Source organism: Notolepis coatsorum (assembly GCF_963971535.1).
Source record: "Notolepis coatsorum genome assembly, chromosome: 7".
In the NCBI taxonomy this organism is placed as follows: Eukaryota; Metazoa; Chordata; class Actinopteri; order Aulopiformes; family Paralepididae; genus Notolepis; species Notolepis coatsorum.
Genome location: NC_140171.1, coordinates 104,398,347 through 104,411,288, shown reverse-complemented (window position 1 = coordinate 104,411,288; position 12,942 = coordinate 104,398,347). Strand labels below are relative to the sequence as shown.

Below are 12,942 nucleotides of genomic sequence, written 5' to 3'. Positions count from 1 at the left end.
TCAATCAATAAACCAAAAAGGCATTTTTCAATTGGTGTTCTTTCCTACATTGACTACATAGACTAGCCTACATTGTACTGTAAATTACATATATTACCCCCCCCCCCCCTCCCTTCCCCGGCTCCATCATTTCATACATATATTTTTACCTACAATGGCCCTAATATGCCTTCATATTAGTTCAAGTATGAATGATGAAAATATTACTTCGAGTAAAGAGAGGATTTTCCACAAAGGTCAAGAGTACATAAATGTAAAGGTTTATTTAATTAAAGATTTGAATGAATCTGAATATTCAGCAGACAGCAATATTTTCAAAGTATATTCATTATTGATGTGATTTATCTGAGTAAAAAACAGCGAACAGGAAATGTCTTTAAAGGTCCACTATGCCGTTTCGGAGGAGGGGGATTTGTTTGCGGAGTTTCCAAAAGGCATTTACAGTCATTAGAATGATTAGACTATCTTGTGTCATCATAATAGTGAAACAGATGTAAGCCTAGAATATGTTTGTGTTATGGTTTGTAACCGACCCCAATCGCACAACACAAGACAGGTATGAGAGTAAGCCAAGAACTGGGCATTTATTGAAAACACACAGAAACGGCACTGTCCCTTTAAGGGAGAACACAAATTACTGGATAAACAGAAAGGGAAAAGGCACAGTGCCTTTAAGAGGCGAGCTGGCTAAGGGAAGGCTAACGGAAAACAGGGCCGGGGCAAGGGAGGAAGGGAGGACTAGGAGGACTGGACAGGGAGGACTAGGAGGACTAGAGAGGGGAGACAGGGACAGAGGCCCGCGGAGGCGGGCTGGGGACAGGGAGGACTAGGAGGACTAGAGTGGGGAAAACAGGGACAAAGGCCCGCGGAGGCGGGCTGGGGAGAGGGAGGACTGGAGGGACTAGACAGGGAGGACTAGGAGGACTAGAGAAAAACAGGGGCAGAGGCCCGCGGAGGCGGGCTGGGGAGAGGGAGGACTGGAGGGACTAGACAGGGAGGACTAGGAGGACTAGAGAAAAACATGGTAAGGCCTTGGAACAGGGCGAGGGCTGGAGCTGCATACTGGGACAGAGAAAACAGGGTAAGGCCTTGGAACACAAGCATTAATGAATGTTGCTGCTCTGCAGCTTCTCCCGGGATGGTTCGTCTGAGGAAGCTGACGGTGGACATCAGAACCGCTCTGCAGATCTCTCTCGGCAGATCTCCGAGGGTGGTAAACGGGACCGAGAGGGAGAGAGGGAGCGGGTTAGCTCAGAGTTCAATTGGGAACAGAGCAGGTGACAGGAGAGGTGACTTGTCCCAAAAACAGAGTAATCCAATTGACAGAATCTTCGGTGTATATACACACTGTGAGTGAAGTCCCAAAATACAAATCCAAGTGAATAATATCTTCGGTGAGTATACACACAGTGAGCGATGTTGAGGCCAAAGATTATCCCAATGAACTATCCAAAAAGCTGACGCTGGGTGAGTGACAGTCTGACAAAAAGCAGGATATCTTCAGTGTCATTAAACACACGAAAAACGAATAGGATCAAAGACAGTCATAAAAACTCACCCAGGCGCTGTGCGTAAAGAGAGAAGGATCAAAACGGGGCGAGCGCGTCGCCACGGGAAACGGGTTGTCCAAGCGGAGGTCTGAGTGGTGCGCGACTGCTTGGAGTACGCGCCGGTACGGAGGGCGCATCTGGCGCGGAGGTCTGAGTGGTGCGCGACTGCTTAGAGTACGCGCCGGTACGGAGGACGCATCTGGAGTGCGTCTGAATGCGCGTCAGGAGTGAAGAGCGCGTCTGCGCGGAAGATCGCGCCGGCTCGGAGAGACGCATCCTCCCGTAGAGTATTAGGAAGCGATGCGCGTCTGGAGTGAAGAGCGCGTCTGCTGCGCGGAGGTCTGGATGCGCGTCTGGGCGTCTGCTGCGCGGAGGTCTGGATGCGCGTCAGGACGTCTGCTGCGCGGAGGTCTGAAGTGGAACACTGGGATACCTCCCGTGGAAGTTTAGAGAGCGCAGTCCAGTGTCTCCCTCAGGCAACGGCGACAGGAGGCGAAGGCTGGAGCGCATCTCACGCCGGAGATGAAAACAGCATAGACAGACAGAGGACCTCCCGAAGGAGTCTTGGTGATAGAGAATATGATACGGAATGATACGGCACGACCCGACAGGGGACAGAGGGGAAGAGCCAGGTACTTAAAGCCCACAGGGGTGCTAATTAGAATACACATCAGGTGCGGGAGGTAATTGATAATCGAACTAGAAGTGTGAGTTCGGCACCAGACCAATCAAACACAAAATGACAGGTAGTCCAAGGGTGTGGCTGCTGAGAGCAAACGAACGCGAGGGTGGGGGCTAGTGAGGTGAGGAGAATGCAATTGATAACAGAAAACTAAAGGAAACAGAGCGAGTAGGCTTAAAGGAACAGAGCGAGTAGGCTTAAAGGAACAGAGCGAGTAGGTGAGCAATGGACAAAACCTCACAGTACCCCCCCCCTCCACGGGAGCCACCCGGCGACCCAAAAATACAGACAGTGGCAGGGGACAAAACAAGGCAACAAAACAAAAAGTACTGGGCCAAGCCAGCAGGGGAAGCCACAACAAAAGTGGGGCCAGCAACTGGGGCAGGGTAGCCGAGGGGTAACTAGGGGAGCTGAGGGGTAACTAGAGGAGCTGAGGGGCAACCAGAGGAGCTGAGGGGTAACTAGAGGAGCACCGGGAAGGGGCTAGCAGAGGGAAAGGGTAGCTGCCAGGGCACAGATAGCTACAGGGCCTATGCTAGCTGTACTGCTACATTAACAAAGAGGCTGCGCTAGCTGCCGGAGCTAGGCTAGCAGACAGGGCTGGAACAGGGGCACCGGAGAGGGGAACAGGGAAGGGGCTAGCAGAGGGAAAGGGTAGCTGCCAGGGCACTGATAGCTACAGGGCCTATGCTAGCTGTACTGCTACATTAACATAGAGGCTGCGCTAGCTGCCGGAGCTAGGCTGGCAGACAGGGCTGGACCAGCATGAGAGAACAAGCTAGCTGGAAGGACAGTCCTAGCTGTGGGGAACTGACCTTGCTAGCTGAAGGGGCAGTCCTAGCAGTGGGAGCAAACTGACCTTGCTAGCTGAAGGGGCAGTCCTAGCAGTGGGAGAAAAACTGACATTGCTAGCTGAAGGGGCAGTCCTAGCAGTGGGAGATAACTGACCTTGCTAGCTGAAGGGGCAGTCCTAGCAGTGGGGCAAACTGACCTTGCTAGCTGAAGCGGCAGTTCTAGCAGAGGGAGGAAACTGACCTTGCTAGCTGAAAGGGCAGTCCTAGCAGTGGGAAAACTGACCTTGCTAGCTGAAAGGGCAGTCCTAGCAGTGGGAAAAACTCTGACCTTGCTAGCTGAAAAGGCAGTCCTAGCAGTGGGAAAAACTGACCTTGCTAGCTGAAAGGGCAGTCCTAGCAGTGGGAAAACTGACCCTGCTAGCTGAAAGGGCAGTCCTAGCAGTGGGAAAACTGACCTTGCTAGCTGAAGCGGCAGTCCTAGCAGTGTGAGAAAACTGACCTTGCTAGCTGAAAGGGCAGTCCTAGCAGTGGGAAAAACTGACCTTGCTAGCTGAAAGGGCAGTCCTAGCAGCGGGAGAAAACTGACCTTGCTAGCTGAAAGGGCAGTCCTAGCAGTGGGAAAAAACTGACCTTGCTAGCTGAAAAGGCAGTCCTAGCAGTGGGAAAAAACTGACCTTGCTAGCTGAAAGGGCAGTCCTAGCAGTGGGAAAACTACACAAAAGGTGGAGGCCAAGCAGAGGGACCGGGTTAGCTGCCTGGGCATGGCTAGCTACAGGGCCTATGCTAGCTGCAAGGGCTGCACTAACATAGAGGCTGTGCTAACAGCCGGGGCTAAGCTAGCAGACTGGGGCCATGCAGAGGGACTGGGTTAGCTGCCAGGGCATGGCTAGCTACAGGGCCCATGCCAGCAGCAAGGGCTGCATTAACATAGAGGCTGTGCTAGCAGCCGGGGCTAAGCTAGCAGACTGGGGCCATGCAGAGGGACTGGGTTAGCTGCCAGGGCATGGCTAGCTACAGGGCCCATGCCAGCAGCAAGGGCTGCATTAACATAGAGGCTGTGCTAGCAGCCGGGGCTAAGCTAGCAGACTGGGGCCATGCTGAGGAACTGGGTTAGCTGCCTGGGCATGGCTAGCTACAGGGCCTATGCCAGCAGCAAGGGCTGCATTAACATAGAGGCTGTGCTAGCAGCCGGGGCTAAGCTAGCAGACTGGGGCCCTGCTGAGGGACTGGGTTAGCTGCCTGGGCATGGCTAGCTACAGGGCCTATGCCAGCAGCAAGGGCTGCATTAACATAGAGGCTGTGCTAGCAGCCGGGGCAAAGCTAGCAGACAGGGGCCATGCTGGTAGTAGAGGCCTAACAAGCTGCAGGGGAGCCAACAGGGCTAACAGGGAAGCTAACAGGGCTAACAGGGGAGCTAACAGGGCTAACAGGGAAGCTAACATGGCTAACAGGGGAGCTAACAGGGGAACTAGAGAAAAAAAAAAAAAAAGGCAAACTCACATACACCGTCTGTGCTGGCTGGGGTCGTCGATTGGTCGGGTCGTACTGTTATGGTTTGTAACCGACCCCAATCGCACAACACAAGACAGGTATGAGAGTAAGCCAAGAACTGGGCATTTATTGAAAACACACAGAAACGGCACGGTCCCTTTAAGGGAGAACACAAATTACTGGATAAACAGAAAGGGAAAAGGCACAGTGCCTTTAAGAGGCGAGCTGGCTAAGGGGAAGGCTAAGGGAAGGCTAACGGAAAACAGGGCCGGGGCAAGGGAGGAAGGGAGGACTAGGAGGACTGGACAGGGAGGACTAGGAGGACTAGAGAGGGGAGACAGGGACAGAGGCCCGCGGAGGCGGGCTGGGGACAGGGAGGACTAGGAGGACTAGAGTGGGGAAAACAGGGACAGAGGCCCGCGGAGGCGGGCTGGGGAGAGGGAGGACTGGAGGGACTAGACAGGGAGGACTAGGAGGACTAGAGAAAAACAGGGGCAGAGGCCCGCAGAGGCGGGCTGGGGAGAGGGAGGACTGGAGGGACTAGACAGGGAGGACTAGGAGGACTAGAGAAAAACAGGGTAAGGCCTTGGAACAGGGCGAGGGCTGGAGCTGCATACTGGGACAGAGAAAACAGGGTAAGGCCTTGGAACACAAGCATTAATGAATGTTGCTGCTCTGCAGCTTCTCCCGGGATGGTTCGTCTGAGGAAGCTGACGGTGGACATCAGAACCGCTCTGCAGATCTCTCTCGGCAGATCTCCGAGGGTGGTAAACGGGACCGAGAGGGAGAGAGGGAGCGGGTTAGCTCAGAGTTCAGTTGGGAACAGAGCAGGTGACAGGAGAGGTGACTTGTCCCAAAAACAGAGTAATCCAAGTGACAGAATCTTCGGTGTATATACACACTGAGTGAAGTCCCAAAATACAAATCCAAGTGAATAATATCTTCGGTGAGTATACACACAGTGAGCGATGTTGAGGCCAAAGATTATCCCAATGAACTATCCAAAAAGCTGACGCTGGGTGAGTGACAGTCTGACAAAAAGCAGGATATCTTCAGTGTCATTAAACACACGAAAAACGAATAGGATCAAAGACAGTCATAAAAACTCACCCAGGCGCTGTGCGTAAAGAGAGAAGGATCAAAACGGGGCGAGCGCGTCGCCACGGGAAACGGGTTGTCCAAGCGGAGGTCTGAGTGGTGCGCGACTGCTTGGAGTACGCGCCGGTACGGAGGGCGCATCTGGCGCGGAGGTCTGAGTGGTGCGCGACTGCTTAGAGTACGCGCCGGTACGGAGGACGCATCTGGAGTGCGTCTGAATGCGCGTCAGGAGTGAAGAGCGCGTCTGCGCGGAAGATCGCGCCGGCTCGGAGAGACGCATCCTCCCGTAGAGTATTAGGAAGCGATGCGCGTCTGGAGTGAAGAGCGCGTCTGCTGCGCGGAGGTCTGGATGCGCGTCTGGGCGTCTGCTGCGCGGAGGTCTGGATGCGCGTCAGGACGTCTGCTGCGCGGAGGTCTGAAGTGGAACACTGGGATACCTCCCGTGGAAGTTTAGAGAGCGCAGTCCAGTGTCTCCCTCAGGCAACGGCGACAGGAGGCGAAGGCTGGAGCGCATCTCACGCCGGAGATGAAAACAGCATAGACAGACAGAGGACCTCCCGAAGGAGTCTTGGTGATAGAGAATATGATACGGAATGATACGGCGCGACCCGACAGGGGACAGAGGGGAAGAGCCAGGTACTTAAAGCCCACAGGGGTGCTAATTAGAATACACATCAGGTGCGGGAGGTAATTGATAATCGAACTAGAAGTGTGAGTTCGGCACCAGACCAATCAAACACAAAATGACAGGTAGTCCAAGGGTGTGGCTGCTGAGAGCAAACGAACGCGAGGGTGGGGGCTAGTGAGGTGAGGAGAATGCAATTGATAACAGAAAACTAAAGGAAACAGAGCGAGTAGGCTTAAAGGAACAGAGCGAGTAGGCTTAAAGGAACAGAGCGAGTAGGTGAGCAATGGACAAAACCTCACAGTTTGTTTAACAAAATGATGGGTCCTGCCTTTCAGCAATGAAATAGTAACTTTCTAGCTTCAAACAGTGTTCCAGGGATCCAATTTTCCTGACGGTTGGTTTATTCAATAAAATATACCTTCAAATTATTCATTTCTCTGACTATAGTTCACCTGGCACTATCATTGCTTTGAAGTATTTTTCACAGATCTTGATAAAAAAGAGATCTATGTGGTTTGACAGGAGTGTTGGGGTTGTTACTCAAAAATAAATAATTAGTTGTTGAAAATACCCATTCATAAATGTTTATGTATTGAACATTTATTTAACCAGATAACTCATTGAGATTCAAATCTATTTGACAAGAGTGACCTGGCCAAGAAGGACAGCAAAAACACATTCGTTTCAGACAAAAACAAACATTATAACATTCAGACTAAGTGAGCTCATGTTCACACAGCTCAAAGGAAAGAAAATACGCTCTGTCAATTAAAACATTTACAGTTTCCTATGGTCTCAGATTCCATGGTCTGCAAACCTGGACCTGTTCCCAACCAGTCTTTTCGTACCATATCATGCAACCTGCAGAGGAAGGATCAGGTAACCCCTGTTTTGTGGGAAAGTGCAGAACTATGGCATGACCTCTCTTGAAGCAGGACTACAATAGACTACCGGTGAAAGAAAGAAAAATAATCACACCAGTGAAAAAAATTATTACTATTTTTAACCACAAACAGGAGAAAGAAAGTTCTAAACAGTTCTAAAGAAATTGCACAAATAAGTTTAGCTGAGGTACAATGAAGCATAATAGGCTAACACCTGCATTTTTGCATTTACACTATATGCATAGCAGTCATCTCGTTAAAAACGAGCTTGTTTTTTATTTTATTTGAACTAAATATTTTTGTGTGGCTGTTAGCCTATGCTTAGATTATATAAATTAAACCCACAGTGTTGATTCACTTCTCTATGGCAATGGGGATTTCTGTTCTCCCTCCGCCTTTCCTGGCTTCTCAGGCTTGTATCTCTTTGGACAATGAACAATTCTGGCCATTGAAAAGCTTCAGAAAACCTGAAAAATTGCTGAGTAACCTGATGCTAGGGTTGAGTTTCTGCATGTCTCCCTCTCAGTCCCCCCCTCTCCCAATAGCAAACAGAGGAGTATGTGTATAGAGGGTTCACACAGTATAGCACAAAATAATACACTGAGCTTGTAGTATTGCTGGCAGGGAACCGGTTTGACTTTTATTTTAATGTGGGAGAAAAATCAAGTCGCTTTTGGTCATTTATACGGGTGCAAAGATTGTGTGGGTGGAAAGTCTAGTTCTTCATGCCGCTTTATGCCCCCCTCCCCCTTTTTTTTGGTTTAATCCAAGGCCAAACCAGTGGTGTGCAGACTGGTTTTACATTACTCTTAATGATTTCACACAAACCAGAAAAGAAATGCAACAATAGTCTACACTACAGTATTATGAATGAACTGTGGTTTATTTGGTCGAATTTCGAATTGACTGATTTAATTTTACGAATTGCATTATAGAGGTGTGCTATTTTGATAGAATATATTGTAATTGTTGTAATAGCTATAATAGACTAGATTTTTTTTTATCTCAATATTTTATTTCATGGAAACAGGGCACTTTGGCCAATGCCCCTCTGCACATTCCTGCATTATAGCCGGTGGGGATACCTCATCATAAATGTGTCTCATCTTCAATATGAGATACATTAACTTTAATCTTTAACTTCTTTAACTTTTGAGCAACACTGTACTTATTGTACTTATTTTGTGTCTATGTTCATTTTATGCTATTTGCTGTGAAGCACTTTGAGCTGCAATCCATGTATGAAAGGTGTGTTGTGGAATATTCAAATGAGCCAAACAGGTCAAATTGTAGAAATTAAGACTGAGTCAATTTGTATAAAAAAAATATAGAACATAGTTTATTAATCTGTTTCCTCAGAGCTCAGTTCACAATCAGACATGCTAACTTCTGACCAGAAAGTGAGAATGAACTCATATGAATTCCTACAGCTTACTGTCTTGGCTCATTTGAATATTCCACAACAGGTGCTATATAAATAAATTATTATTATTATTAATATTATTATTATACGTTGCCACATGGTCTTTATCTTACAGGGGATGTTAGTAAGGAAAGGCTGGACTATGTCAAAAACAGTGAGGAGATGGGGATCTTCAAAGAGACAGGATCCTGTACAAGTAAGCGTGCACTAATACACCTGCATATAACCCACATAACTCTGTATGACAGCATGTACATTAATGCTATATATACCATATACATATATTTATTCTTACTGTATATCTATCCACATCTGTCTGTACCTGCATATTGTCAAGACTTTTGGTTTATTTAATATAAGGATCAGATCTATGTAAAGGGGTCTAAATAAGTTAACAGGTGTTTGTGCTTGTGAGCATGCGCAGTTGGCGCAGCTGCCTTTTAAATGGTGGCTGGCGATTGTCATTCTCAATATAGCACTGACAGGATCACATCGCCCATTGGTAAGTGGACTTGATTAAGGGATTGAAACGTTGTTAACTTGGCTATGTCACATATAAACACAATGTAATGTATCACGTTGGCTGCTGGCTGCTAATGCAGCCTGCAGATAATATTTGCATGTGCACTGTGTTAGTGGTGCTGGCTAAATGAATGAATGTTTGTGGCTAGGCTAGCGTACTTTGCCGATGGCGCACGGCTGATCTAGTGCCTCTGTGGCTCTGCTGATTTGTCACGGTGAGATTCATGTGGTGGAACTTTGGTGTGTGTGTGTGCTCTGATGAGAGAACTGCTATCTTGTCCATTGTGTGTGGGTTTGCGCTGTGTCTGAGACAAGGAGCTTATTGGCTCAGTCTCGGAGGAGGAAGTAAACATTGTCAGGCATTCTGGTTAATGTAGTCATTGTAGTTCTCCCTCCTTTCACCCACAGTTAAAGGAGACATGACATGCTGGTTTGATGAAGTGTAAATTAAATGAATAGTGTATGTATATTTAATAGTAGTATTGATAGTATATTAATATGTATATTGATATTAATATGAATTAATTGATTGATTGGTGTTGGTATTAATGTATAGTGTATATTAATATTATGCTTAATTAATGTGTATGCACTGCATTTTGTTCTGTTTCACAGGTTTTTGACCTATGGTAAGCCTATGGTCAACTGTGGGAATTATAAAAGTTGTATTGTGGAGAAAAACATCTGAACTAGTTTGTTTAAAATAACCACGAGACTAACCATTGAGTCATCCATTGTGTGGTGCCCGTCAGCCCTTTCGGAGGGATTCAAATTGAACATTTTTGAAAGATCCGAACACATATAATCCTTTTTACATGTCTGTAGATACAATATCTATATATGTACATATCCCTTACCAACTCTTACTAGTTACGCTGCATGCTGGCCAGTATGATTTACTATCATAGTGTCTTTATACATGTATCACTGTACATATTAATACTATAACTCTGTAGATACATGATTAGCACTATACGCAGTAGTACTAATTTATATATCTTATACCCAGTTTAATCACCTGCACATTGTATATTACTATTGCACTTTACTGTTACATTTGCACTCTGGTTGGACGACAAACTTATTTTTGTTGTACTGTACTTGTGCTGTATAATGACAATACATTTTAATCTAATCTAATCTAATAATTTTTCTGATTATAGCCACAACTAAACTTGAACATTGGCAAGTTCTGCATCCAATAGGTCTGTTTACTTAATTTCATGCTTGAACCACCTAATGAATAATGTATGTTTTGCCTCCTCAGGGAGCGCAGGTGTCCTGCTAGGTCCAGGGAGGTGTTTCATGGCCGTCATGATCGCTGTGATGTCCTGGGCACAACTCTAGCTCACAGATTCAGCCACACCACACATCACCTCCGGGGATAGTAATATTCAATAACTGTGGATATGTTCATCTAATCACCTATACACTGTGACATGATGCTCATATAGAATCTGCTTTATTGTAAAGCAAATAATCACGATTCCCTACACCTTACTGTCAATCAATCCCAATTCTTGTCAGTTTGACGTAAAATACTAGTTTTTTTATAATAGCACATGTCATTTTGGATTGTCATGAAAAACCACTACAATGATGTACATTCAGTCAGAAAAAGCTTATTGTGGAATGTTAATGTCAGGAGTGTAATTTCTTTCAGCTTCAGAATTATTTGTTACAATTGTTTTAGTGCACCCTCTCTAAGTACAGCCAACTCTCAGTAGGTTGAGGGGGTGTAGCCCTCTAATTTAAAGGAGATGTCAAGTTTGTATCACAATACAATACATGAAGCATTCAGCATTCAAATTCATGAGACCAGTGTGATCAGTTGCTATGGGAGATAAACATTGGCCATGTGCTTACAGGTGATAACTTGTCACGGTTGCTATGCATGTTTTTGAACCACTAAAATGAACTAAATTGTAGCAAACTCGTTGCTACAATTTATTACTTGTTTGTGAACTAGCTAGCTGATATCCTTTACAACTAGGCCTAGTACTGACAACCGACAGGCCAACTGATGGGCAAATCAGGGTTGCTGGATAATGATTCTCCAGGAAGTAGATTGGCTATCTCAAATGATTTTATGATGACTACGACCAAGTAGTTTCTCAAGGAGATCATATTTCCACAAAACATTCCACAACTTTACGTTCACATACCTTCTGTTTAACAATGAATGCGACTGGAAAACAATTATATTATATTACTCTGCATGGGCCTATTGTAGTACTGACAACTGACAGGCCAACTGATGGGCAAATCAGGGTTGCTGGGTATAATGATTCTCCAGGGAGTAGATTGGCTATCTCAAATGGTTGTATGATGACGACGACCAAGAGGATAGTTCAGTTTCTCAAGATCATCATATTTCCACAAAACATTCCACAACTTTACATTCACATACCTTCTGTTTAACAATGAATGCCACTGGAAAAACACAATGTTCACTGTACTGGTTCTTCATTTGTGGCAGCAATTAGACAATTATTCATTCTTAGCATAATATAACAAATGTTGTGTTTTAGGACTGATGTTCTAACTCCGTTGACTAATTCCAGTACATTTTGCACTTTCCAAGTCAATATATGTTTTGTATATATGTGTGGGAATTCATGTGAATAAAATATTGTACTATTATTCATAATGTCATGGGCTGATAATCATTGAAAGACGTACATCTTTATAGCCCACATAGTAATCTCTGCACCGTTATTGACATGTTCAAGGAAAGACGAAATTACCTACCTGGGTTCCATCCTAGAGGCAAATCTTTCCTGTGACAAAATGGCATCCAATGTAATAAAAAAAGTCAACCAACGAACTAGATTCTTGTACCGGATCTCCTCTCTGGTAAACAAGAATACCCTGAAGACTCTGGCAGGAGCACTCATTCAAGGGTACTACGACTATGCGTGCACCTCATGGTACCAAAGCACCTCAAAGGTGCTAAAAACAAGATTACAAACATCACAAAACAAACTGGTCAGACTACTACTTGACCTTACCCCCAGAACCCACCTCACCCCTGCCCACTTTGACAACCTAGGATGGCTTAGAGTAGACGACAGAGTACAGCAATTTGCAATGGGCCTGGTCTACAAGATACACTATACGACTAAGGTAAGGTACCCATGTACATGTCAAAATACTTCCCAAAGGTCAGTGAATACCACAACCACTACACCAGAGGAAGCTCAACAAATCATGTTAAACCCAGATTTGGCTCAAACAAGGGACTAAACACGTTTTGCAATTATGCCACATCAATGTGGAACGCCCTACCCAAAGCTGTAAAGGAATGTGAATCCCTACCCACATTCAAAACCGCTCTTAAAGAGCACCTACGGGAGGCTGCAATTCGAAACTGGCCACCGTAAATGCCCAAACCCCCCACCACCTCCTAATAGACAGTCTCCTCCCCACCGCATGTTCCCTCCCTGACGTATGTATATTTCTCTCCCACCCACCCACCCCCTCCAAATGTACAGTCTCCACCCCACAATATGTATATTTCTCTCCCACCCACCCACCCCCTCCAAATGTACAGTCCCCTCCCCATCATATGTATATACTCTGTCAGGATCTAGGGGTAACAGTACTGTATATTTGAATACCGTTTATGTCACAAATGTATCAGTACTAAATACCTATATGTCCCTATGCCATAAATGTCATGTATGTTGTGTATGTCATAAATGTCTATATGAATTGAAAATGGGGGACCCTGATGTAAATAAGACAAACGTCTTTCTCAGGTCTGCATCCCCTTAACAATTGTGTGTATTGAGCCGTACTGTATTGTACCCATTCTGCAATCTGTTAAATACAGTTTTCATTCATTCAGCGACAAGAAGCGCGTCTGGC

At 46.0% G+C, this 12,942-nt stretch overlaps 1 protein-coding gene across 1 annotated transcript in view; it reads left to right on the top strand.

Moving 5' to 3' along the window:
• The window catches only part of cusr (Copper-only SOD repeat protein), a 68,322-nt gene extending 56,609 nt beyond the window's left edge, over positions 1-11,713 (top strand). The window contains exons 9-10 of the mRNA XM_084319280.1: positions 8,666-8,746; positions 10,340-11,713. Coding sequence (XP_084175406.1) covers positions 8,666-8,746; positions 10,340-10,419 — 161 coding nt within the window. The 3' untranslated portion in view covers positions 10,420-11,713. The remainder of the gene's footprint in view (positions 1-8,665; positions 8,747-10,339) is intronic.
• The last annotated feature ends 1,229 nt before the right edge of the window (positions 11,714-12,942 follow it).